This window comes from Panthera tigris, chromosome B3 (genome assembly GCF_018350195.1).
Source record: "Panthera tigris isolate Pti1 chromosome B3, P.tigris_Pti1_mat1.1, whole genome shotgun sequence".
NCBI lineage: Eukaryota > Metazoa > Chordata > Mammalia > Carnivora > Felidae > Panthera > Panthera tigris.
The window spans coordinates 137,307,986-137,335,148 of record NC_056665.1 but is presented as its reverse complement, the minus strand read 5'-3'; the positions used below and the strand labels follow the sequence as shown (position 1 = coordinate 137,335,148).

Sequence of the window (27,163 nt, the reverse complement as noted above, 5' to 3'; positions counted from 1 at the left end):
CTGCACTGATGGAAAGCCCTGACTAACCCCCTCCGTCCGGCTTTCCTGATCTATCTTTTCTTCTCTCCCCAAAGTTTTCCCTCCATCCACCCCCCACCTGACTGTTGCCCTCATTGGCTCCTTCCAATCAGAATAGTTTTGTACTCCGTCCCAGCTGGCTCGTCCCTCCTGCCAAGCACTCCTGGATCTGCTGGTGATCAGCTCTAAAAGAACCTCACACCAGCCGAAGAGCGTAGTCATGACTGCGGTGAAGAAAGGTGGAAACTACTTCTGGAAAGCTGGATTTGCCAGCGTAGCCACGGCCTCTGGCCTCCTGGCCCCCCAGCCTCCAGCAAACATCCCATTGGTTGATATTTCGGTTTGGGGGCAGACGTTTCTGCTTTGGGCCAGGTAGGGCTTGGTGTTCTGCCTGCCTTTGGGGCTGGCCGGCTTTTCTGTCTCTGGCAGGAAAGCAGCAGACTCACTCCCCTGCGAAGGGCAGGGAGTGGGGCGTCTGCCGTGTCTCCCCCGTCCGGCCTGCCCGTCTCCGAGCAGGAGTCAGGAGAGCAAGAGTCCAGAGGCCTAGAGGAGGTCACACAATCAGGAAACGAGGCTTTGGGAAAGGGGCCGTTGTCCTCATGGGGACTTTCCAGGCCCAGCTGGCTCCCTCTGGGTGTGGCGGAGAGAACGAATTCAGCTTCTTCTCCAAAGCCGTTGGCTCCCTCGATTCTGGATTCTGACTGAGCCTCCTCTGCACAGCAGGCGGAAAGGAGGCCTCTCTGGCTGCTGCAGAGAACAGCCCTGCAAAGCTCAAGGTTTCTGTGGGTTCCCAGCGCCCTCGTCCGTTAACTGCGATTTCCGCGGCGTGCGTCTTCCTAGCTTGGAGGGTGGGTCTGCAGTCTGTTCCTCAGCGCTGGGTGTCAGAAATAACAGGTCCTTAATGAAACTGAATGTCACGGGATGGCACGAAATTCCTCCCCAGCCGCCCTGTGGGGCTCCCGCTCCTGAGTGGTGTGAAATGTTCCACGCGGGGGGTGGGTAATCTCGCTCAGCCCAGAACATCCCGCAGTGGCCCTCGGACCTTTGGTCCACACTAATTGCCATAGTACCTTTGTCTTCTACATCGCTGCCTGCTGCTGAGCGGGACTTGGGGTCTCGGTCGGATTCTCGTCGCAGCCGTGACCCTGCGGGGTCCTGCCACATCCCTCCGCTCGGCCGGGCTCAAACAACAAACAAAACGGCTTTCCCCTTCTTGGGGTATCTCCCCGCTCTCCACTCTCATCTGCCCCCCACCCCGAAACACACACTCATGGACCGCAGAGAGCCTGTGTGGAAGGAGCTTGTTTAATTTCACTCTGATAACACAGGTAGGAGGGGACGTCCCTCTCTACATCATCGTCGCCGTCATCGCTAACCAGTCTCACGTGAAGCAACCGAAAGGATTGACACCCTTGCTCACTTGCACATCTCAGAAAAGATCTACACCTTTTACACCCCCCCGTTTACGAAGTATACTGACACATCGATGTTTTAACTAACTGTATTTTCAAAAATTAATGTTAGAACCCTATGGGGTAGACAAAGCAGGCATTGTTATCACAATCTCAGGGTAAGAGAGGGAGGCCCAGAGTGATCGGGCAACCTGCCTGGGGTCACACAGCTATCAATGAAGCAGCATTTCGCTCCCCCCTCCCCCACCCCTGCGCCATCCACAGAGAGGGGTCAGAGACGGCTGGCCCACTGGGACTTCATTCAGGGAAGGCTGGCTGCCAGCCTCCCAGGGAGACAGGCTGGGGAATAGAGCTTGAACTTCATGAGAGTGAACACTATTAGTGTTGGGCCAGGCGGTGTGCCCAGGGCTCTCTCGGCTTCGCGGAACGTTCCTGGAGCCCTGGGTGGTGTAACTGTCCTCTTCCCCCATTTCATAGGCCTCGCGAATCGAAGTACCGTGACAAAGGTCAAGCAGGTAGGAGGGAATGGCTCTGGAGTTGGAATCCAATTGTACTTTTCCTACAGAGACCACGCTTGAGTTGCCAAAGAACTAAATAACGGCAGGTAGTAAGGACAAGAGCTGATGTTAATCAGAAATATGCTACTTGCTAGACGTTGTATATTCGTGTTGGTCCTCCCACAGCCCAAGGCCAAGATGAGACTAAACGCACGAGATGTTTGATAGGGAAACTTCCATGAGAGAACAGGTTGGGAGCCCAGGAAGGCTGGGAGGGGCGAGGTCAGCCCGACGCAGGTCTGACCCCCAATCCGGGAGACCAGGGAGTGTCTGGGACCGCGGTGTGGCTCTGTGGGAGTCTGGCAAGGCCGTGGGGCCTCCTGGACCAGTCACCCATCAGAGGAGCCCGATGCCACAGGGGAACAGGCCTGCCTTCCTCTTCCTGCTTGGTCACTGGTGGGAGCAGCTGAGGGAGCAAGGCCTCGGAGCGAAGTGCAAATTCAGAGAGAATTCCGGAGCCTCGGCTGGGGCCCCGGGTCAAGCCCACTCCCTGCGGTAGACGTGAGAGGCAGATTCTCACAGCCCCACACACCGCGACGTGCACCTTGCGTTTTCTCGTTTATTTTTTTAAAAATGTTTACATTTATTTATTTATTATTGAGAGAGAAAGAGAGAGCACAAGCAGGGGAGGGGCAGAGAGAGAGAGAGAGAGGGAGAGACAGAATCTGAAGCAGGCTCCAGGCTCTGAGCCGTCAGCCCAGAGCCCGACGCGGGGCTTGAACTCACAAACCCAGCGAGATCACGACCTGAGCCAAAGTCGGCCGCCTCACCGACTGAGCCACCCAGGCGCCCCTACGTTGCATTTTCTCACTTAATACTGAAAAAAATCTGGGAGCTCGGTACTATGAATAACCCCATTTTACAAACGAGAAAACCGAGGCCAGGGAGATGGTGAGACGTGCGTGAGTTCGCACAGCCCGAAGCGGCCCAGTGGGAAAGGGAAGGGACTTAGGCCAGCAGACGGCTGCACGGTTCTGTGCTCCCCTCGTCAGTGCCTTGCTTCCGACCTCAGGGCCTTTAGCTGGCCACCCACGGTCACAGGAGAAAGCTGCAAGGGCCACCATTTGAACCCCAGCCCCTCTGGCCTCAGAGTCCCGGCTCTTTCCATCACGCCACCGTTAACGCCAAGGCTCTGCCTGCTCGTGGCTTTGTCTAACCCCTGGAAACCGGCTTTTGTGTCCACGACAGAAAATATGCCAGCTGGAGCCGGAGGGGCGCGTGAAGGTGGACGTCGTGCTGCGGGCGGCGGAGGGCCTCCTGGCGTGTTGCCGTGACGGCCAGAAGCCCGAGATCCTGGCCCAGCTGAAGGACATCAAAGCCCAGTGGGAGGAGACGGTCACCTACATGACCCACTGTCACAGGTAAGGCGGCTGGGGACCCCGCCGGGCCTTCGCAGCCTCTGTTGACCCTCCTCGTCCAGCACCGCGCTGTCCTGGGGCCTCTACCCCGGGGACATTTCTCCGGTCCTGGGATTGCTGGGAACAGGATGCTCTCTTGGGATGTGCGCCAGCCCTGCCTGCCTCTTTCTAATTATAATCGAGCTTAATGATGATAATGGCAGTGGGAGTCCATCGGGTTTTGCCAACACTAAATTCTTAGTAGACTCGCCATGTGTTCGTCCCCCAGCAGAATGGCGGAGTGGCCCTGTTGCCTGGCTGGCGACGTAGCCTAGATCCTGTGCTGCCCCTGAGAGCCAGGGAGGGATGGGGGGGTTAGGCAGACCTGAGATTGCTGCCTGCTTGCTGTGTGGCCTTGGGAAAGTTCCTTGAGCTCTCTGAGCCCCAGGCTCCTCATCTGGACAACGGGTATAATCAAGCGTTCGATGAAGGCTGCAGGAAGACACAAGAGGAGAAGCAAATGTCAAGAGCGAGGCACAGTAGGGCCCTCAGGGACCAGGAGCTGCCAGGACCCCCTCCATCGCTCTGAAGCCAGAAGGTTGAGTGGCTGGGGCGACTTTGCACTGTGCTTTCTGCTTTTCAAACCCTCTCACTTGGAATTGCAAAGTCGTTTGATGTGGGCTGGAGAGATGGGGCCGTCTCCGTGTTACGGACGGGGAAACCGAGGCAGGCGAGGAGGCAGGGTTATGCAGCAAGCTCGTGGCGCCTCTGGAACCCACACGTAGGCCCCCCAGCCTTCTGCCCCACCGAACAGCCACAAGCCCCCCAGACACTATTGCACTGTGTCGATTATTAGACACACTCCCACCACACTGAGGTAGGGCCCCGAACCTGGAGGGTCGTCAAGCTGCCCAGGTGACCCTGAGGCCCAGAGAGAGTGTCATTTCATTGCGCTCCTGCCCACAGCCCCCCCCCACCCCCCCACGAGTACTGGGGAGGGGGCGGCTGCCCGACCCTGGGGCCAGGTGGGCGGGTCGTTCACGGCCCCCCTCTCTCTGTCCACAGCCGCATCGAGTGGGTGTGGCTGCACTGGAGCGAGTACCTGCTGGCTCGAGATGAGTTCTACCGCTGGTTCCAGAAGATGATGGTGGTCCTGGAGCTGCCCGTGGAGCTGCAGCTGGGCCTGAAGGAGAAGCAGTGGCAGCTGAGCCACGCCCAGGTCCTGCTGCACAACGTGGGCAACCAGGCCGTGCTCCTCGACCGGCTGCTGGAGGAGGCGGCCTCCCTGTTCAACAGGATCGGGGACCCCAGTGTGGACGAAGATGCCCAGAAGAGGATGAAGGCCGAGTACGCCGCGGTGAAGGCCAAAGCCCAGGTGCGTGAGGCGTGGGGGGCTCTGTCTTCACCTGTGCATCCATTATCCGCCTCTGTCTCCCCGTGCATCCATTATCCACCACTGTCTACCCATGTAGCCATATTCACCTGTCTCCCTGTGCATCCATTAGCCACCTCTGTCTCCCCGTGCAGCCATTATCCACCACTGTCTACCCATGTAGCCATATTCACCTGTCTCCCTGTGCATCCATTAGCCACCTCTGTCTCCCCGTGCAGCCATTATCCACCACTGTCTAGCCATGTAGCCATATTCACCTGTCTCCCTGTGCATCCATTAGCCACCTCTGTCTCCCCGTGCAGCCATTATCCACCGCCGTCTACCTGTACAGCCACCCATTCACTCCCCATACACCTATCCCTCCATCTACTCACCACCTGCTGAGCAACCACCCAACACCCACTCACCCACCCAGCCACCACCTCCGTCTACCCACCGTCCTGCCCCCCCACCAGCTACCCCCACTGAACTACCCTATCTGCCATTCACCATCCAGCCACACCCACCCACTTACCTGCCCAAACGTCTCTCTGTGCCCACGCTCCCGTCCGCCTCCTCGCGCCTCCGGCTCTCTCCCACCAGCCTCACCAACCTCTCGTGCATCTGCACAGCCACGTAACCACCCACCCGGCCATCTACACGCTCATCCACCTACTCGTCAACCCGTTCACCCATGTGTCTGTCTGCTGTCCACTACCCGTCCCCTGTCTCCCCGTCACCTGCTCGCTACCCACCCGTCACCCACCCCCTAACTACCACACACCTTTCACCCACTCCACCACCGACCCCTCCTCCTTCACCCACCCGTCAGCCTGTTATCTGTCGTCTGCCCACCCACAGCCGCTCAGCGCTGAGTACACGTGTCGGTGCTTAACACGCGGGCACTGACCGCCTGACTGACGGACTGTGATGCTCACCTTTGCCCGGCTTCTCTTCTCCTCTCCCCGCCCTTCCTCCGCTGCTCTCTTTTGCCCTTCCCCCCGTCCTTCTGCCTGTTCTTTGTCCCCATCCCCCACACCCCATTATATCCTTGATTTTTAACCGGTCCTCTGAGCTATCAAGTTCAATTATTAGTATCTTGCAAAGGAATTCTCATCGGGTTTTTATGACACTCACTGTTCTGTTTCGCATCGTGTAAAATTTGCCCGCCTTCCGGGTATGGGTTGTATCTGTAATCATTCCGAGTGTACGTATTTTACGGTCTTCATCAGATTGTTCAAGTAGCTGAACTTTCAGAGCCTGACGCTGCAATTTATCGGGTCTCCTGTCGTGGTGGAGCCTTAGGGCCTTTGTGGTTCTGGGCTGTGAGCTCGTGCTAAGCAGGACCTTATCTGCAGACCCCCGTGGCTGGGGCCTGACGCTCGGAGTGGCTGGCGTTTCCCTCAGCCAGGCTCCCCTGGGAATTCACCTTCATGGTTCCTATGCTTACATCAGTGCGTTCTTGACTTGGGGATTCCTGCATCTGAACTTGAACCCCAAGCCAAAATTACGAGAGAGGCCCCTGGCTCCACACGCTGAAAGGCGATCAGTCTTTCGTTTGTTTTGTTTCGGGTTTTGCCCCAGAGCCCGCGCTGAAACCCGAACTTCTTTCCTGGATTGTGCATAGGGGGAGATTTTTCTAGTTCATCCTTTGACGGTGGGGGACGCAGCCCCTTGAGGGTCCTGCCTTTTTGCTTCTGGGCCCAAAGCCTTACTTCCTCCTCCAACCGGAGCCTTCAACCCAGGAAAACCTCAAGCACACAAGTGAGTTTAGCAACCTGTAACATCTCTGCGTGTCGTCCACGTGATGTCACTTACCTCGGTGTGTGCATGTAAACAACGCTTGTTAAATTTTATGCAGCCGTTTCGGCCGTCTATCGTGGAAGGGTGCCCAGGCTTTCTAGTCTGCCGTGTTGCTGGCTCCTTCGTGATTACAGTTTAAGGGCAACAGACCTGTAATGGACAGAGATCTGAGAATGCACTAGCAAGAACAGGACTCTGGTCCTTGAATGCTTGGGAAGGGGCCTGGGTTCAAGCCAGGCTCTGCCAGCTTTCCAGCTGTGTGGCCTCAGGGCAGCTCGCCCTACCTGCTGGCAGTTCACAAGGGAGTTCTTTGAAAACTGGCACCTGGTTTCCCCACATAAAGGACACCTCGGCCCCCCGACAGCAGTGAGAACCAATAGCAACAACAATGGAGCTTTGAGCAGGTGCTCAAAGCTGTTTATTGAATGAATGAGAGCCCCGCCCTTCAGCTTGGAGGCTCACGAGTCCTGAGCCCCGCCCCCCTCCCCCCCCCCCCCCCCCCCCCCCCAGGGAAGCGGCGGAAGGTTCTGGGGCAGCTGTGCAGGGGCCAGAATGGACAGGCAAGGCGGGTGTGGACTTTGGCTCTCACATACGCAGTCAGCTGGCCCTTACCAAGTCCCGAGTGGCAAGGGCAGGCTTAACAGCGATTCTTTCTCCAGGTCGGCCCCTGGGGCCGGGCAGAGAAGGTGTCTGCCCCCGTGGCCTCATTGCGACTTCACAGGAAACAGGTGCACCTGTCAATCAGCAGAGAGCCTTCCGCGCAACGTGCGGAGGACGGGAAATGGAAAGTAGTTTGGCCCGTGTGTGTGTGTGTGTGTGTGTGTGTGTGTATACATGTGTACACGTGTGTGTGGAGGGGGCGTGCCAGGGGCACCGGGTGAGCACCAGTCCTGGCCCACGTGTGCAAACGATCACCTCAGAGATTCTCACAGTCGCTGCTAGGGGACCCTCCCCTCGCTGCGTCCAAAAAATCATAGACCTCACAATTCTTGTTGACGACTGCTGTCCTTTCCAAGTCTCTTCGTGTCTTTGACCTCGTTTGGTCCCCCCAGCCTTCTCGTGTGGTGGAGAGCGAAGGTTTCGAACTGGGCCCATTTTGCGGACCTAAAAAAAACCCCATGTAAGTGGCAGATGCCATTGTCCCGCGAGAGAGACCCAGAAGTTCTAGGCGACTCGCAAGGTGGGGTCTTCCCTCAGTGGTGCCCCAGGTCCTGTCCCCTGTGCCCGTCAGGGAGGAGCCCGGACGGCCCGAGCTGCTGTGGGTCTGGCTGAGACAGTGGAAGGCAGCAGTGAGTGGGCAGTGTGGAGACCCTGGAGGCGGGAGCACATTGCTTCCAGAGGTTTCTAGGAGGCAGCGACCAGCTCGCAGGGCAGGAGAGCGGGGGATCCAGAGTGTAAGGACACCGTGAGTGCATTTTGCTGGGGAGAAGAGCCACAGCTTCCTTCAGATTCTAGAAGGGAACTTGACCTTCAGAAGACTGAGGAGCTACTGAGAAAATCTAACTTTGGCGTTGTCCTTAACGAGATTTAACTGCCAACCCCACAGTCCTCATTAGTAAAGTGGGGTAGAGCCCCAGACCCCAAGCCCCTGGTCACAGCCCCTCCTGCCAGCCCTAGACCACAAGAGAATGCTCGAACTCCATCCTAAGCAGGGTAGGGAACTCTGCATGTCCTCTGGGGCCCCCGAAGATTCTCCGTGGCCCAGATGCCTCCTAGTCACCTGCCTCGGACATTTGATGAAGGCCTCACCTTGCGCGAAAGGCTCTCAAGGCAGATAAGATGGCCATCCCGAAGCAGGCAGCTGAAATCCCCCAGCCCAGGGACAGGACTGGGGCCATGTAAGAATCCCCAGGCATCCAGGCCTATCTCAGGGTGGCTCTCTGTGGTGTTGCCTTAGTCTGCTTAGGCTGCCGTAACCAAACACCATAGACTGGGGGGCTTAAACAACAGAAATTTATTTCTCACAGTTTTGTAGGCTGGGAAGTCTACAAGGTACTGGCAGAGTTGATTCCTGGTGACAGAATCCGAAGCAGGCTCCGGGCTCCGAGCTGTCAGCACAGAGCCCGACGCGGGGCTCGAACTCACAAACTGTGAGACCACGATCTGATCTGAAGTCGGACCCCTAACCGACTGAGCCCCCCAGGCACCCCTAGATGGCTGCCTTCTTGCTCTCATGGCGGAAAGAGGGGGACAGGGGACAGTAGGCTCTCTTCTGTCTCTCCCTATTAGGGCACTGACCCCCTCATGGGGACCCCACCCTCATGACCTCTCATGATCCCGGTCACCTCTCAAAGGCCCCACCTCCAAATACCATCACATTAGGGGTTAGGACTTGACCCTATGGATTTAGGGGACACAGCTCAGTCCGTTGCAGACCTTGTGTGTATTAATACCTTGACTTTCACCAACGAGAGAGCCCGTTTCAACATTTCTCAAGCTAGTCAACGGGCCATTGTGTTCACCTCTGAGAATCCACTTTTGGCTTCCGATATGTTAACTAGCAAAGCCTCTGGTGTGGAGGGGCACGGGAGCCCAGGAGCGCCGTGGGGGCCACCTCCGGACCCGTGGCCTCTGCGACCGCCCGCGGCAGGGAGATCCGAGGACTAGATCAGCGGGCCAAGCCCGGGAGCGGGGGGGACCATAGGGCTGTGTCAACCCCAGACACTGAGAGTCAAGAATAGAGCAGGCTGGCTGCCAGTGGGGTCCTGTTGGTGTACTATGAGTGTTTTTAATGCACCAGGTACGTTTTCTGAAGGGCCAGGCACACAGCAGCCGCCTCCTCCCCCTCCCTGCCTCCCCTGGGCGCCTCTCAAAGGAGGCGGGTGCGTCTGGCACCTGGGCCATGAATCAAACCGGCCGGCGCAGGCTTGCGGAGACATCAGTCCTCGCTGCCCTTGTTAATTGGTGGGGTTTGGACGTTCCCGACAACCCTGCCCGCCGCAGATGGTTTCGTTGTTTGGTCTGATGAGGGCAGGTGGAGGGCCCTCCCCCCCCCCCCCCCCCCGCCGCCATCCGTCACCCCTGTCATTCTGCGACGTGGCCGGCCGGCAGCGGCTGAATTGTGTGCTGTGATCGCTACGCCTGGCACGGGGCTCGCTCGTCTAGACGCCTGCCCTGCCGGGCCACGCTGCTCTCCGAGGGCCTGCTCACGATCACGGAGGCTTTTATTTACTCTGGGCTTCCCGAGTGCTGGCACCTCATCGCTCACACACGGGGCCGCCGGCCAGCGCGATCCGGGGGAGCCTTTGCTGCGCGACGACATCTATCACCGGCAGCGTCGACCAGGGGCCCCGGCGCTTATTCTCTGCTTGTTATTCCTGACCCACTTCGTTTCATAAATGAGGCTTTCCCGGGGACGGCGGAGGCTCTGGGAGGGTTTGGACGGACGCAGACAGCCCCGCGGGAAGGGGGGGCCGGTGCGGGAGTCGCGAAGGAGGTGGCGGTGGCCTCTGTCTCTTGGTCCGCGTTTGGAATTCGGGCCCCGCGGGGCACTGCTGTCGCTGCTCTCCGGGCCACGCTCCCCTGAGTGGGAGGTTCCCAGCTCCGCGCTGAAGGACTCGGTCCCGTGCCTCGGTTTCCCCATCTCCAAAGCGGGGGTGTCTTCTCCTCCCTGCCATGGCTGTTGCAAATTTAAATGAATTAACCCGTGTTTTCAGGTTTGGTGAGGACTTTCTCAAAGGGCAGGGGAGGCATGTACGAAGAGCGGGGAAGTTTTCTGAACCCGCGTGTCTGTCCGCGCTTCCCTTTGGAGCACTTTTGACCAGGTTTTGTAGCAGAGGGCCGGCGAACTCCTGGACACAGCCTGCTCCCCGGCTGAGAGCGGAGGCCAGCTACTGAGGGCCCGTGGGCCAAATCGAGCCCATCTCCTGATTTTGCGTGGCCTGGGAGCCAGAAATGGTTTCTGCCCGCTTAAATGGCAGGAAAGAAAACGCAGAATCTTCCAGGACATGGAAAAATGCTATGAAATTCACATTTCAGCCCCCATATTTCAGTTTCACCGGAACACAGGCCTGTTCTACGTGGTTGTCTGTGGCAGCCTGTGGCACAACGGAAGGAACGCATCACCGGCTGCAACAGAAGCCACATGGTGGCTAAAGTCGAAAACGTCTACTCTCCACCGCCAGCCAACCCCTGGATTAGAGCAGTGGTTTCGGAGTTGGGCACCTGCCATTTAACTCTTGTCCAGAAGGCCCGTCAAGAGCTACGTGACCTCCCAGCCTCGGCTTGGACATCTGTGTAGCGGGAGGGCTTGGCATCGTGGTGACGATTAAGTGTAAGATAGCTTGTCACGCTCCCGGCACGTTGGCAGGTGCTTGGTAAATGGAGGTCCTCCCTTTCCCTCTTCTTGACCCTCCTTGAAAACTTCCCTCCAGCGGCCACACTCAGTGTTGAATCTTCCTGCCATTTGGGAAGCACTCATTCACAGAGCCTGGGGGGGAAGTCAGCAAGGGGCCGCCTGGTGTGTAGGGAGCTCTTGACTCTCCCAGCGGATGGGGAGGCATGGACAATGCCAGAAGGGAACCACAGGACAAAGGGAAGGCTGCTAAGTCAGCCTGGGGCAGCGGGCCAAGTCAGAGAGGCTGTGGGGCCCGGAGGTCAGCGTGGCCGGGCAGAACTGCACCCACTCCCGCTCGGTTGGGTGCGACAAGAGCCCAGGTGACAGCAATCAATGGCTCACAGGTGCTTACGAGCTGCCCAGTGCGGTTCCGGGGTCACGTGAGTTCTGCCTCATTTGACTCCACTGCGCCATAGTGAGGTGGGGTTGTTATTAACCACACGCACAGAGAGACGCGGGCACGTAGCAGGCCAGGGTTCAAGTCACGGGCAAACCCTCCAAACCCAGGGTGTTGACTGCAAGGCCACAGCCACATCGCGGGGTCCTGCCCTTGACCAGAATGCTGCAGCACTTGGATCCGGGCCTGCGGGCAGCGGGGAGCCATGGAGGGCTTGAGAGAAATGGTGTTGCGATCAGGGGCGTGTTTGAGAAACGGTTCCTGGGCACACAGGTCTGATAGAAGGGGCATTTATTTCTCAGATGACAGCCCCGCTCGGGACACCATCTTGCCCCTGTGTGGCGAGGACTAGAGTAGGGTTGTCTGAAAACCGAGGTGACTCCAGCCCATGCCGCCAGCAACGCCGGACCCGTGAGGAAGGGGGGACGGCCTCCTGTGTATTTGCATGCGCTGCACACACCACCGGCTTGGGGCACGGATGCCGTTGGCCCAGTCTGGCCTTCTGGGTTTGAATTTGGTCCTTCCCTACCCAGGTGAGCTTGGGCAAGTGCTTTCTGAGGCGCCGCTCTGTGCCTCCGTTTCCCCATGTGTCAGACGGGGATAATAATGGTGCCACCTGATTGGGTGGTCAGGAGAGCGCAGTGAGATGACAATGTACGGAAAGTTCCTTGGGTGCTCCCGGCACCTTGGTGAGCGCTCCAATGACAGCGTTGTGCAGCAGGAGTTGTTAAATGTTCCTGTCATGTTCGTTTATCGTTGAGAGGGACAGAATGTGAGCGGGGGAGGGGCAGGGAGAGAGAGACACAGACAGACAGACAGAATCTGAAGCAGGCTCTAGGCTCTGAGCTGTCAGCACGGAGCTCGAACTCACAAACCATGATATATGACCTGAGCCAAAGTTGGATGCTTAACCGACCGAGCCCCCAGGTGCCCCTGTTCCTGTCATTTTTTTAATGTTTATTTATTTTGAGAGAGAGAGAGAGTGTGTATGCAAGTAAGGGGTGGGGCAGAGAGAGAGAGAGAGAGAGAATCCTATGCTGTCAGTGCAGAGCCCGATGCGGGGCTCGATCTCACAAACCGTGAGGTCATGACGTGAACCGATATCAAGAGCTGGACGCTTAACCAACTGAGCCACCCAGGTGCCCCTAAATACCCGTGTCTTGAGTCCCATTCCCCGGACACGGCAGGAAAGAAAGCCAGCTGTGGAGTTGGCGGGCCCAGTGTGGACATGCTCTGACCAAGAGTCTCTCGGGTTACGGCTAATAAGGTGGAGAAGAGCCACTGGGATGTCTTTATCTTCGGCAAAAGGGCAGACGGTCGACTGTATCTCACACCCCCTAAACACACGCATACGCACACACACGCGCACGCACACACACGTAGGCCTTGAAGGCCAAGGGCAGCCTGGGCTGGGGACCTGCATAGGTGGTGACCGTCCTCCCCTCCCACAGGACAGAGTGGACCTGCTGGAGCAGGTGACCCGGGAGCACGAGCATTTCCAGGCAGGCGTGGACGAGTTCCAGCTGTGGCTGAAGGCGGTGGTGGAGAGGGTGAGCAGCTGCCTGGGGCGGAACTGCAAACTGACCACCGAGGGCCGTCTCTGCGCGCTGCAGGTAAACTTGACCGCGTCTCTACCAGAGGGGTCCCCTGAGGAAATGCTCAGCTACTGGGCTTCTGTGTTGTTTATTTACTGGGATGTGCTGGGGGCCCCGGGGGATACAAGAGCCACGGCACGCAGAGCGCACACGAGGAGACGTGTGGAATCTAGCGCAGTAGATGTGGGGCCTCGGCTGCTTTACAGAAATCTCCGAGCCAGCGGGGCACTTGGAAACCCAAGGTCACAGCAGCGTGGTCTAGACCAGTGGGTCTCAAATGGGGGACACTTGGCAACGTCTGGAGACATTTTTTGGTCGTTACGACGGAGGGCGGAAATGCTTTTGGCATGTAGCGGGTAGAGGCCAGATCCGATGCTATTATGCACCTTGTGACGGGCAGGACAGCCCCCCCCAGCAGACCTGTCCGACCGCAGGTATCGGTCGTGCCGCGGGTAAGGAGCCCTGGTGTAGGCATCAGGCCTGCAGTGGAGACAGGCTTGGTCCACTCCGGCCTTCTTGAATGGCTGTGACCTTGAATGAGCTTCTGACTTCCTCCATAAAGGGACTGTTAAGAGTATGTGCAGTAATTCGGGGACGACTTTATAAATTTTGCCACAGATCTACAGCACCTGTACCATTTAATATTTGTATGTAAGTTGACTCTTGTTTAAAAACCAGTGAACAACGACATTCCCCCCCGCCAAAATCTTATGTGACTAATGTAAGACTGTTCGTCGGAACTTTATTTGTAATAGTCCCAAACTGAAAACACCTCAGATTTTAATCAGCAGAGTGTTGGATTCACATATTGTGGCACGGGAGATAGATATCGATGATATAGATATAGATATAGATTAGATATAAATCACATGTCCACGTCTGTATCTATATATAAAGGAATACTACTCACAACAAAGAAGAATGAAGTGCTAAGACCTACGACAGCATGGAAGAATCCAAAAAACATGACGTGGAAAGAAGCCAATTTCAAAAGATAATATAGCCAATGCTTTCAGATACATGGAGTTCTAGAATCTTTTGGGATGTTAGAAATGCTCTATATTTTGGTAACAATGTGCACTACGTGGGTGTGCATATTTCTCAAAACTCTTTGAATAGTAGTGCTTAAGATCTATGTATCTTACTCCATGCAATTGCGCTGCGACAAAAAAGGAAAATATTTTGAAGGCACTTGCAAATAAAATAGACTTGCAGGTGCCTATATAAATTTTTTAAATGGAAGACTAATGAATATTTGTATGAAAGGAAAAGTTCTGTCATTGTCGTGAATGGAAAACCTCTGCTCACTCGGCATTCGTAGATAACCCTACAAATAAATATAACGAAACCCAACGGGGTCGTTAGGTTCTATTTGGCTTCATACTTCCTCCAGCTGAAGGCTCCCAGCCCGAGGCTGCCTCTGTCTTTGTTACAAGGGAAGATCGACAAACGTCACAGAGGGTTAAAGGCAGAAACACCCAACCCAGATTTTCTCCTCGACTTAATCAAGTGGCCGTAAAAGTCACAGGAAGGGAATTACATCCTCCTGTGGCAAGTCAGTGCGATTAAGACAGACAGTCCACCCCTTGGAAAGGCGTGTCTGGCTCTCATCTAGGAGTTCATGTTTAGCATGACATTCCAGGGGCTCTGGAAAATGCAGCACGTGATGTCTTTTTCCCCTTGTATGTTTCCCCATCTGTCCACCCCCCCCCCCACCCCCTTCAGGACATCGCTGGCGATTTTCCCCGGGGTAAGGAGTCTTTGAGGAGGCTGGAGGAGCAGGCTGTGGGCGTCATCCAGAACACCTCTCCTCTGGGCGCGGAGAAGATCACCGAGGAGCTGGAGGAGATGCAGAAAGTTCTGGACAAGCTGCGAGCCCTCTGGGAGGAGGAGGAGGAGCGGCTGCAGGGCCTGCTCAAGTCCATGGGAGCCTGTGAGCAGCAGAGGCGGCAGCTAGAGGCCGAGCTGGGAGAGTTCAGGAAGGACCTTCAGAGGCTGGCCGAGGAGGGTCTGGAGCCCGCGGCGAAGGCGGGGACCGAGGACGAGCTGGTGGCCCGCTGGAGACTCTACTCGGTAAGTGGGGTTTGGCTAAGACAGGGACTGTCCAGGTGACATGTGTACCTCAGAGCTCCCTGCACGGGGAGAGAGTCATGCTAACCTTTAACCACGTTTACTCTGGGCCTTCTAGATCTTTGGTGATCTAAGTTGCCTGGGTGTAGTACACAAGTTGGGTGTTTGTACCCATCTTCCAGATGAGGAAACCGAGGTCTGGAGAGGTTTCCCTTACCCTCAACATCCCCGGGACCACGCGAGCAGTCTGTGGATAAATAAGACCAGAGGTGACTTGCCTTTCGGTCTGCCATTCCCTTGCCCCGTGGTGGGATGCGGGGTGGACTGCTTGAGCCCAGAGCAGAGAGCGTTAGGTCAGAGGGAAGGTTCTTCGCGTAGAGACGATGGGGTTCTAGGGAGACCAAGCCAACGGTGCCCATCCTGGGAGGGCAGGGCGGGTTCCAACCCAGACACAACGTCCGAGCAGAGCGCGGTCGCCTTCCTTCCACTCATGTGCACACCCGGGAGGTCTGACTTACGGACAGAGAGGTTTTTTCCCAACAAGGGTCAACATCCTCCCTCACGCCTATCATCACTTACTAGCTCAGCGGGTTAGCTCCACGTCAGTGCCATCAGGGAAACTGTTTTCAAAGAAAAGCTACCCAGATCCCACCTCCGCTCTGCGTTGTTCTGTTTTTCTCTCTTCCTTCCGATGCTTGCCCAAATGCAAACATATTTTTTGTGTGGGTAGAAAGAAAGCAGTTACCCTTTAGGGCTCACTGAGCCTCATAGTAGACGAGGTTCCACTGCGGCGATCAACTTAGCGCAAAGAGAACTACTTCCTGTTTAGGATGGTCCGCCTCGGCTCAGGAAGAGCTGGCGTGCGCAGCGGCCAAGGGCAGGGGGACGTTGGGGTCAGACTGCCTGGGTCCAGATCCTGCTCTCTCTTCTTGCTAACTGGGCGGCCTTGGGAGAAGTACTTTAACCTCATTTATACACGGACAGGGACGAACCGGCGAAAACTCAAAAAGTGCTTAGCACAGCACCTGCCAAAGTCGATTCTCGGAAAGTACCGGCTTTTACCACAAGATAAGGGATAAGGGTCACAAAGTGCAAACTCGGGAGCCAAGGCCCGGAAGGCCCTGCCGCCGTTCCACCGCGACGGCTACTTGTCTGTGCCCAGCTGGGTTTCAGGAAGCCTTTCCTGAGGCAGAGCCGACCCCATCCCTGCGGAGGCTCTCTGCCCGCCCCGATGCCAGTGGCCCCTCAATTATGATCAAGCCATGACTCACCGAAATCGGTGAAAGAGAAGCTTGGGATTTATCACTGAAGACTTTGGTTCTTAAATGAGCATTCGCACAGTGGCCGTTTGCACTTATGATGTGGTTTATAGCAAGGAGCAGACACCTCGCCTGCTCCAGCCCAGCCCTCGGAGGGGCTGGGTGCCCTGGGATGAGGCCGGGTCCGTGGCCGCCAGGCAGCCCGACCTGCTTTGGCTGGGAGCCCCCGTGGCCCAGCAGAGCAGGGGAAAGGTAGAGCACAGCCTTTCTCTCTTGCACCAAAAAGGAAATTTGGACTCTTCCCTCTTTTGAGAAACAGGCAAAGTTCGAAGAAGCGGGTGGTGTCAGGACCGCGGTTGAAAGCGCGACTTGTAAAGAAAGCATCTGTGAGAGATGCGTTCGTCTTTAAAACCGACATAGTGGGGTTGTACTTACCCAGCCTGCGATGTGCCGAGTGCTGTATAACCCTATGCGGCGGGAGGGGGGGCGGGCACTGCCACGATCCCCTTTAATATATGGGGAAACTGAGGCACTAAGGAGTTTAAGACTTGCCTGTGGTGATACACCCTACAGGTGGAGGCGGGGGTCTGAACTTAGCCCCGGAGAGTCTGACTCAACATGACATGCCTCTGACTGCCAGCTCAGACTCCCGGTTTTAGGAAATTAGCATAAAGAGAGTCAAGGACCAGGAACGAGGACATCGGGGCTCAGTCTGGCTGTGACCACCTCCTGATCTCTCTGCCGACAGTCCCAAGACCCTTCCACATGGAGAACTGGGGGCCGGGGGTGATTTGTGACATCCTTACGCGGACCAGGCCGGGACCGTTCGTGCACTTCAGGGAGACTTTCGGCAGCTGAGGTCGAGGTCAGAGTGGTTCTGTGGCCAAAGCAGAGTCCATCAGAGTGGCCTCACAGAGCGCCCCCCCTCGGGCATCCCAGCGATCCAGAAACTAAAGACGCCTCCATCATAGGTGCAGAAATGGCACGGCTGGACTGGAAGGGGCCCCTCTGATTCCATAAGGAGGCAGCTGTGTCCAGAGAGGGGCAGTCCTTAGCCAGGCCAGCACAGTGGGCCAGCAGCCTTCCCGCTGCGGTCCCCAGATGGTCCCTCCCTGGTCCCTGGATATTCCCGTGACCCTCACAGTCCCACATTGACGCGTGACCTCTCTGTGGTCCGCACGGGCCTTTCTCTTGAGGCAGCCCGTGATCCTGGTCCTCACCGCAGACCCCTGCCCTGCCTGGGCCGAGGGCCTGCCTGTCTGTAGGCTGGCCAGCCTTCCCGGGCGCTCTGGTGTGGAGTTTCTTTGTGAATGGTTTGGAAGGAGCCGGTTCACACGCACCGATCGCGTCCTCATCTTCTATGAAACCCTGTACAGATTTCATCACATTGGCCTAATAATTGAATGTGGACAAGGATATTTCTGAGACTGAATAAGACCGTCCGGGCAGATTCCACATTCTGTTGCCTCTAGAGTGTTCCAGCCTGCCACTGACCGCTGCTTACCATCCCTCTGTCGGAGCTTGCTCTCCAGCTCCAAACTGGTGGCAGTTCCACCTGTGGTCCCTCCATCACCGAGCGTGGCTGGAGCTGCCTCTGGTCCCTGTGAATGGGGGGTCTGGACCAAGGCACGAGGCTGCACGCGGGGGAGCTGGGGAGGGGCTCGGCGAGGTGGGGGGGCGGCCCCATCTTACCAACGAGGGAACAGCCCGAGGTCGCACGGCTCAGAAGGGGTCGAGGGGGGTTTCCGGCTCAGCCCGTGTCATGCCAAAGCCAGAGCACTTTCTGCTGCCCCATCTCGCGTCCTAGTGAGCGTGGCACCTGGCAAGAGTCCAGGCCAGGGTCAAACTCCGCACTTCCCAGGGCAGCAGGAAGGGGCCGTGTCTGGTGTCAGTCCCGTGGTTTGGGAGTGCTCAGCACAAAGCATCTTTAGATCACTGTTCCCTCTGGTGCTGAAGAGTCACGTGAAGAGCCAGAGGGCCCAGCTCCCTGTCGGGTCCGCCGTTTACTTGCTCTGTAACCATCGGAGAACTCTCAGGTGGCGTTTCCTTGTGTAGAAAACGGGGACGTGGCGGATGCCTTCCTAGGCTCTTCGCCCTGCTTCGATGAATGGGACGGCCAGAGCACTCAGCACGGAGTTGATGTTCCCGAGACATGAGTTACTTGTATTATTAGGTGGAGGCCCTCACGGCACCACTGGGAGGTCAGTGATCGTAGAGAAAAGCCGGCTCAGCGAGAGCAAACGCTGAGTTCGAGGCAGGAAGCCGGAAGCAGGAGAGCGGGCGCCGAGCTCCCAGGGACCCCAGTCCCTGCCCTTGGTGACAGTTTTCTCCCAGGCTAGCCCCCTCCCACCGGCCATGCCCAGGCCCCGTCACCGAACCTCCCGCGCCCCTCTGGTTTCCTCCCTGTGCTGCAGGCGACGCGGGCGGCCCTGGCCGCGGAGGAGCCCCGGGTGACCCGGCTGCAGGCCCAGCTGAAGGAGCTCATCGTCTACCCCCATGACCTGCAGCCGCTCTCCGACAGCGTGGTCGCTGCTCTCCAGGAGTACCAGAGGTACCCGGGCAGGCTGGGGGCGGCGGGACTCGGGCATGCCTCGAACCTGACGCTCACGGGGCCTTCCAGCCTCATCTAAAGCCATTTCTGGGAGGTGCGCTTGCTTCCTCTCGCGACCTGGTAACTCTTGCGCCCCTCCACGACTGGCATTTGGTTCCCAGAAGGAGGGCTGGACTTGGCTGGGCTCCATGCTGAGTGGCTCATTCACTGGTTTCCGTTAAGTCTCTGGGCAGCTTAGCCCTGGGGAGGGGTCCACAAGTAACGGCCCAAAGGGAGGACTTTGCAACGGTCACCCACCCCCCCCACCCGGCCTGCACGTGGTGCTGTGACAGCATCTTCAGACCGGCCTCTACCTCCCCCTTGGGCTCTGGGCTCAGGCAGAGCAGGGGGCTCCAGTTTCCTGGCCGAGCCCAGAACAGTGGGTCAGGTCTCCACCCCACGTGTAGAGTTGCAGTCTGTAGCTACCGTGGCTGCGTGGTTGTCCCACTGCCGGGGGGCCCACTGTCCCCGCCTCCGGAGCACCTCTTGTCCCTCTGCCTGACCCAGGGGTTCCTTCAGAACCAACCCAGGGGCCTCCTCCCTTGCAATGTGTCTGTACATCAGAGCAGGGGCCCGGATCCCCTGGGGGGCACTCAGGTGGTGGCAGGGACCCAAATATCCCGTGCACAGGGTGGCCAAGGGTGTTCCCTTCCCTCCAGCTCCTCTTGTTGAGGTTTTCCGTGCTGGCCATCTATGACCGGGTGCTGGACATCGTATCTGAAAGATTATTTCTAATAAATGATTTGGGCCTGGGACGATGGGTCTCTTACTCAGGAAGGGAGTTTGCTTTAGCTTCTGCACAGGTGCCTGGGGGTAGGCGGTTCCGGGCTAGGAGCTCCGTGATTCCTCTTCAAGGCCTGAGGTTCTCTGGCCAAGAAGCTGGGCCGCAAGTCTGTCTGGGCATTGGCTGGTGCCCGGTGGGCTTTGATCCAGAGGGAGAGACCTCTGAGGCCCCGGAGCCACTCCCGGCAGCCCGCGGGTGGGGGAGAGCCCACGGTGCGTGCTGGGCCTCGGGAGAGGCCTCAGTTCTGGGCTGACCCCGCTCTCTCCTCTCTCGGCCTCTCCGTGGCTCCTCAGCATGAAGGGCAAGAGCGCCAGGCTGCGCAATGCCACGGGGGCGGAGCTGTGGCAGCGTTTCCAGAGGCCTCTACAGGACCTGCAGCTGTGGACGGCCCTGGCCCAGAGCCTCCTGGACATCACCGCCAGCCTGCCGGACCTGCCCTCCATTCACACCTTCCTGCCCCAGGTCGAGGTAACTGTGAGCCTGCCAGGAGGGCTGACCGGTGCAGGGGGGTGGGGAGGAGGCCAGCAGCCAGGCGTGACGCCGGAGCCGTTCTTCCAGGGAAAGGCGTGTCCCTGGATCCTCCAGGTATCTGGGTAAAGGTCACTGCACCCTGCCTGGCAAGTCTTAAGTTTGCACAGGAAATGTTACCGTCGTCCTCAGTTCCTGGGTAGAAGGCAAAGGCTGGTCCCTGGTGTCCCCCTAGGACTTGGTACTGACCCTCCCACAGCCCGTCCTTCGGGACCCTCCTGCCGACGGTCCCCGGGTGGAAGCAAGAGACGTTCTGAGAGAGAGCATGTTAGGTCATTCCCTTTGCTGCGTGCGTATCAATTGGGACGCATGTGGCAGAAATTCTGAGCAATGGTAGCTTGAAACCCAGAGACTCCCAGGTGGTCCCAGAGCTGGCCTGATGGCTCAACAAGCGTCTTCCAGGACCCAGGCTCTTTCTAGCTCTCAGCCACATGTCCCCTCATGGCCCCAAGATGGCTGTCACCACAGCAAGCCTGCATCTTCACACGGACAGCATCTTGTCGAACGGCAAGGGGGCAAAAAGGCTTTCTCCGTTCACCATTTCCAACAGGGAGGCAAACCCTCTTTCCCAGAAGCCCCAGCAGACTCTCCTTACATCTCATTGGCCAGGCCAGGTCACATGACCACCCCTGACCCAATCACTGGCTGAAGGTGATGGGGTTGCCGGGATTGGTTTATACCAATCGTAGACATAACCCTGTGTTAAAGTGATCAAAGAAGACAATTTAGATGATACAAACAAACTTTATTTAACACTTCATGAGGTGGACAGCCTCCTTTTGGAGAGCTGCAAAATGGGGCAGAAGGCGGGAAGGTTTAATAGGATAAAGAATAAAGAAGGAAAAGACAAATAGAAAATATCTGATTGGCTGATGGTCAGCCTTGTTTGGGGTGAGAAAGCCCAGGGTTGGCTTGGTGTTTGGGCATCGTGGACTGGATATCCTGCGTTTCTGGCCAAGTGGAGCATTTACAGGGACTGGAAACTTAATCTAAGTTTCGCTTTGTTGCCTTGGCATCTAGGGGAGGAGCAGCCCCATCCCGAGCCTAGAAATTTATTTCAGCACCTGTAACTGGGCGCTTTGTCACCCAAACAGAAGCGCTGGCCGTTCGGTGATCAAGAAGGAGGAATGAGTGTTGGGTGAGCGGAGGGCGGTGTCTGTGGCAAATGCCAGTCAATATGGCGGCTCTGACTGGCCCGTGGACGCTGCCTTAGGGTTTCCTGGAGCTCTGAAGTCCATCAACTTTGGGGTCTAGGCATTCTAAGACACACAGAGTGGGAGGAGACACAAAAGCGTATCACGTGTAAGCCTTATTTTACATTAACTTTCATTCTGCTTATAAAAGCCATGCCTCCGTGGAGAACGTAAAGGTTTGTGAAGAAGGCAACAAAAAGTGCCCACGGTCCCCCAAGCCTTGGGAGCCCTGTTAACATGCTGAGGTACACGACATCACGCTTTCTATCTGACCTGGTAGTTCTGGGGAGGCCCTTTAGCCAGGACTGGCCTCTCCTCACCCTTGAACACGCTGCTCAGCCACACACGGGTGCCTGGAGTATGGAGTGTCTGCTCTGGGGATTTTCCACGTGGGGCTCACGCTGGAACAAGGGTTTGTTTTCTCTGTCCATATTTCTTCATTTGCAGGGCTTAGCCTTTCCTTCTGGGGTTCCTATGGCCCTCCTTGTCCCATGCTCTGAAAGATGACTGCCCATCTTTTTGAGGGACTTCTCAGGGCTCCCCAAAGTGAATCTTACACGTGTCGCAGAAATCTACTTTAGGTCCGACAATCCCAAATATACCCTTCATACCTGATGAAAACCCGTCTAGCCGTTGCCATGCAATATTGTCACCAATAGACAAAAGCTTTCACTAATTCTTTGCCATTTTTTGCGTATTTGGAATCACGTTATATAGCTGTGTATTCTGATATTTTCAGTTGGCTCTTACAAGCTTCATTTAAAATGGTCCCGGGGCAGGGGGGTTGCCTGGGTGGCACAGTTGGTTAAGCGTCGGACTCTTGATCTCCGCTCAGGTCCTGCTCTCCCAGTTTGTGAGCTCGAGCCCCGCATCGGGTTCTGGGCTGACAACATGGAGCCTGCTTGGGATTCTTCCTCTCCTTCTCTCTGCCCCTCCCCTGCTTGTGCTCGCTCTCTCTCTCTCTCTCTCTCAAAACAAATAAATAAACTTAATAAAAATAAATAAAATAAAATGGTTCAGGAGGACAGTCCAAGATGGCAGCGTAGAAAGATCCTGAACTTTATGTCCTCCCATGGATACACTGAATCTGTCGCTACATATGGAATAATGCCCTCTGAAAAAGACCTGAACTGTAGCAGAATAGTTGCTTCCATCCAATGGTAAAAGGGCTTCACTGAGATGCGTCAGAGAGGCAGAGATGCTGTCTGGCCAAAAAATCTCACCCCCCGGCGCAGTGACCCGCCGTGAGGAAGGAGCTCACAAATTTGGAGCTTCTCCTCGAGGAGTGAGGGGTTTGTGCCCCACATCAGGCACCTGACCCCTGGGACTTAAAAATAAAACCTCAAGGGGGGAAAAAAAAAACCCTAATGAAATGGAAATAAGTAATTTACCCGATAAAGAGTTGAAAGTAATGGTCCTAACGATGCTCACTGATCTTGGGAGAAGAAGGGATGAACACAGTAAGAACTTCCCCCAAAACCCCACGTAAACAATAAGAAAGTACTAAACAGAAGTCACAGAACTGAAGAATGCAGTGACTGCACTGAAAAATACACTGGCGGGTTCAGCAGCAGACTCGAATCCAAAGAAGGGGTCGGTGATCTGGAAGACAGGGCAGTGGAACTCACTCAGAGCAGCAAGAAGAAAAAAGAATTTGAAAAAATGCAAATAGCTTAAGGGACCTATGAGACCACATCAAACCGAATAACATTTGCATTGTAGATGTCCCAGAAGGAGAAGAGAGGGGAAAGGGGGCAGAAAACTTATCTGAAGAAATAAAGGCTGAAAGCTTTCCTAAATTGGGGCAAGAGACAGACATCCAGGTCCAGACAGCACAGAGATGCGTGTTCAAACAAGACGAACAAAAAGTGACCCATACCAAGATGCATTATAATTGAAATGTCAAAAGTTAAAAACAAAGATAGAATCTTAAAAGTAGTGTGAGAAAACAATGTGTTCCATGCAGGGGAACGCTCATAAGACTACAGGCAGGTTTTTCAGCAGAAACTCGGGACAGTTTTCCAAAGAAAACATACAGGTGGCCAACAGGCACATGAAAAGATGTTAACGTCACTCATCAGCAGGGAGGTGCAAACCAAAACCACGATGGGCTATCCCCCCACACCTGTTAGAACGGCTGAAAGCAAATGGCAAGAAACAACGAGCGTTGGTGAGGACGTGGAGAAAAGGGAACCCTGGTGTGCTGTTGCTGGGGATGTAAACTGGGGCAGCCACTGTGGAAAAACAGTGTGGAGGTTCCTCGAGAAATTAAAAAGAGAACTGCCACGTGATTCAGCGATTCTACTCCTGGGTGTTTGTCCAAAGAAAACAAAAACACGAATTTGAAAAGCTATACGTAAAGAGCCCCATGTCCATTGCATCGTTAGTTACAAAGCCAAGGTATGGAAACAACCTAAGCGTCCACTGAGGGGTGAACGGATGAAAGGATGTGTGATTATGTCTGTGTCTATATCTGTTTCTATGTATCTATGTCTATGTCTATATCTGTACCTGTATCCATATCTATATTTATATCTGTATCTATGTAGATATACATAAAGAAATGCCACTCAACCATAAAAGAGAACGAAATCTTGCCATTTACAATAACATGGTTGGACCTTGAGGGCATCATGGTAAGTGAAATTAGTTGAACAGAGAAAGACAAATACCACATGATCCCACCTCTATGTGGAATCTAAAAAGCGAAAACCAAACCCGTAGATAATAGAGAACAGAATGGAGGCCGCCAGTAGCGAGGGGTGTCGGGGGTAGAGAAAATGGGTTAACGGGGCTCAAAAGATACAAACTTGCAGTTATAGAATAAATAAGTCACGGGGGTGTGATGTACAGCATGGCGACTACAGCCGATATGGTAGCCCCCCGTAAAAGTTGCCAGAAGAGTGAATCTTAAAAGTTCTCATTGTCAGAAGGAAAAAGAAATTATAACTTTGTGTGGTGACGGTCGGCACTTGATGTATTATGGCGATCATTCCGCAGTGTGTACAAATATCGAATCGTGTCGCGCATCTGAACCTGATATAACGTTACGTGTCTATTATGCTTCAGCTAGAAAAGTTTTAAGAAAAAAGATAAACTGTTGCCGAAAAGTCATCGCTTTAAATGGCTGCACGGTATTTCGCAATATTTTTTGTTCCGTTCGTGTGATATTTAGGTGGTTTCCAGTATTCCTGGTCATAATTTGTATATGGTGGATGTCTATGTACACAGATTTTGGTCTCCATTTCTATTATTTTCCTCCTCATTTTGCTGACGAGGGACCAGAGCCAGAGAGAAGTTAGGGTGTTTGTTCAAGGTCGGGCCACTCCAGAGGCGGGGCTGAGGCCAGAATGGCAGGCTCTAGACTCTCATCTTATGTTTCTTATTCCTGCTGTCACCCTGGGTCCTGGGAACAGGGTTGCCATTTGCAATGTGGCAGTTTTATTTTTATCATTTGACTGTTGAGGAAACCATGTCCCAGAGAGGGAAAGGCACTGGTTCAAGGTCACACAGCGACCAAGTGGCAGAGCTGGCTTTGACCCAGGTCTGGTTGACTCCACGGCAAGTGCTTTTCCCGCTAGATCAGATTGCATTTCCATCCCGTCCTTCCCACGGGGGGCAGAAAGCTAACCAGGACCTGTGCCAGGCGGGAGGGAGAGGTTCCGTCTTTCTAGAGTGTGACTCAGGACTCCCCGGGGCAGGAGTTTCGCAGATCAGTGGGTTGGAACAGGTGGGCAGGACTATGGCTTCTCCGTGCTCTGTGCTGGCTGGGATCACGTCTCGCGTTGCGCTCACGAGCCCTTCCCAGGCCGGATGGACTTCACGGGCCAGGCTCGAGCCGCCAGCCCTGTTTTTCTTGGCTCAGTTCCTGCGCCTAGCTAGCCTCAGCGTAGCCTATCAGACCTGCAAATTTCCTCTAGGACTAAGGCGTCAGGCCCCAAAGCTGGGCATGGCTGAGATGCTCATTTCCAAGGACGACTGTGACAAAGTTCCAAAACCAGATGGCTTAGCGCGATGGCGACTCACTCTCACACAGTTCTGGAGACGACAAGCGCCGAGTGAGGAGGGCCGCCCCGTCTCTGAAGGCTCTGGGGACCATCCTGCCCTGCCTCTTCTAGCTCCTGGTGTCGACTGACAGGTGTCGTTGTTCGCTGCTCTGTAGACCTGGCCCGGCGATCTCGGCCTTTGCCGTCACCTGGACAGCTTCTCCGCACGTGTCCTCACGTCGTCTTGCCTTGGTGCCTGTGGGTCGGGGTGCAGATTTCCCTTTTGAAGAAGCACACCGGTCCTAACTGGATTGGGGCCCACCCTCATGACCTCATTCCAACTTGACCGTCTCCGTAAGGACCCTGTCTCCACATATAGTCACATTCTGGGGCAGTCGGGGCGGGGATGCTGTGACTTCACATCTTTTGGGGGGACGCAATTCAGCCCGCAGCGGCTGGTTAGATGGTACCAGAGAGACAAGCCGTCTGTTACTGTGTGTTCCCTGCGGGCTGTGCGCCAGGCTACAGGCTGCATGGGCACCGCCCCCTTTCAGCCCTCACACCGACCCTGGGAGTTGGGCGTGGCTCTGCCTGTTCTGCAGATGAGGAAACTGAGGCTCAGAACGACCCAAGGCCTCCGGATCGCAACTTCTCAGCCTGAACTCTTAACTGCTGCACTATTGTGTCCAGGCTTTCTGGAAAGGGAGTGAAGGGCACCCTCCCTAGCAAGGGGCTTGTCCTCTCACACCACCTGCCCCCATCGCGGGGGACGCCAGTTCGGCTGTGCCGGCCGTGTCTAGGCTGCCCTTGCTCCAGGGGCCCCCTCTGCTCTTCCGGGGCTCTGGCAACACCGCCTGCTCTGGGGAGGCTTCTCGGATTTCCCCAACTAGGGGCGTTCAGCTCTGCCTCCAACACCCAGAGGGCTCTGTCGACACTTGAAGGGAGATGATCACTTTCGGCCTTGGATCGCAGGTACCTACCTGGGTTGGGGTCTTTGTCCCTTCCCAGCCCTGTGCCCAGCTCGGTGTCTCAGTAACATCACCAGGGATAAAGCGGAAGGACTCTGGCCAGCCGAACACAATTCCCTTGGCCTCCGGGACCCTGGGCCCTCAGATCAGCAAGGTGTGCTGACCCTAAACAGCTCGTTAGTCAGCAGAAGCCGGAGATTGGCACAGGGCTTTGGGGCAGGAAGAGTGAGTGTAGGCTGGGGGTGTGGTCGGGGCCGGCTTCCTGGAGGAGGCGGGCCGGGGCCATGCAAAGGCCCAGGGAGACAGCTGCTCATCACGTGAGTCTCCCTTAGGTCCCTCCTTCACCTGGCACCTCCATCACCTGCGCATCACGATTCCACTCAGATGTCACCTCCTCTAGGGAGCTTTCCTGAATTCTCATGTGCTCCCATAGACCCCTGTGTCCCAAACAGCACCCAAGGGGTAGGCCCACTGCTGTAGGTGATGGGGGATTATCGAGTAAAGGATCCAACTGGTTCGGTTCAGGTGCAGCTGCAGTGTGGGCGGTAGATTCTGGGGGGACGGCTTGGGGGGGGGCAGCCACAGTGTGGGTGGTCGATTCTGGGGGGACGGCTGGGGGGGCAGGGGCAGCTGCAGTGTGGGCGGTCGATTCTGGGGGGATGGCTGGGGGGGGCAGGTGCGGCCGCAGTCTGGGCGGTCGATTCTGGGGGGGACGGCTGTGGGGGGGCAGGTGCGGCCGCAGTCTGGGCGGTCGATTCTGGGGGGACAGCTGGGGGGGGCAGGCAGTCAAGGGCTGCTGTGGTCCAGTGAGCGAGGCTGAGTCCGCTGTGGACACCGGCAGGGAGGATGGCTGGACAGGAGGTACAGTCTTGCCTGGGCTTTGGTGACAGGATAGAAGTGGGGGGTGAGAGAGGAATCAAGTTGACCCTGAAAGTCAGGGCCTCCCTGACGCGTCCCC

General features: G+C 56.1%; 1 protein-coding gene across 4 annotated transcripts in view; it reads left to right on the top strand.

Moving 5' to 3' along the window:
- SYNE3 (spectrin repeat containing nuclear envelope family member 3) overlaps positions 1-27,163 on the top strand; it is an 88,880-nt gene that overhangs the window by 38,620 nt on the left and 23,097 nt on the right. For all 4 annotated transcript variants that reach the window (XM_042990474.1, XM_042990471.1, XM_042990473.1 and 1 more), the window contains exons 3-8: positions 3,176-3,348; positions 4,390-4,699; positions 12,684-12,845; positions 14,553-14,900; positions 18,571-18,707; positions 19,824-19,998. In XM_042990474.1, the coding sequence (XP_042846408.1) occupies positions 3,176-3,348; positions 4,390-4,699; positions 12,684-12,845; positions 14,553-14,900; positions 18,571-18,707; positions 19,824-19,998 (1,305 nt within the window). The remainder of the gene's footprint in view (positions 1-3,175; positions 3,349-4,389; positions 4,700-12,683; positions 12,846-14,552; positions 14,901-18,570; positions 18,708-19,823; positions 19,999-27,163) is intronic.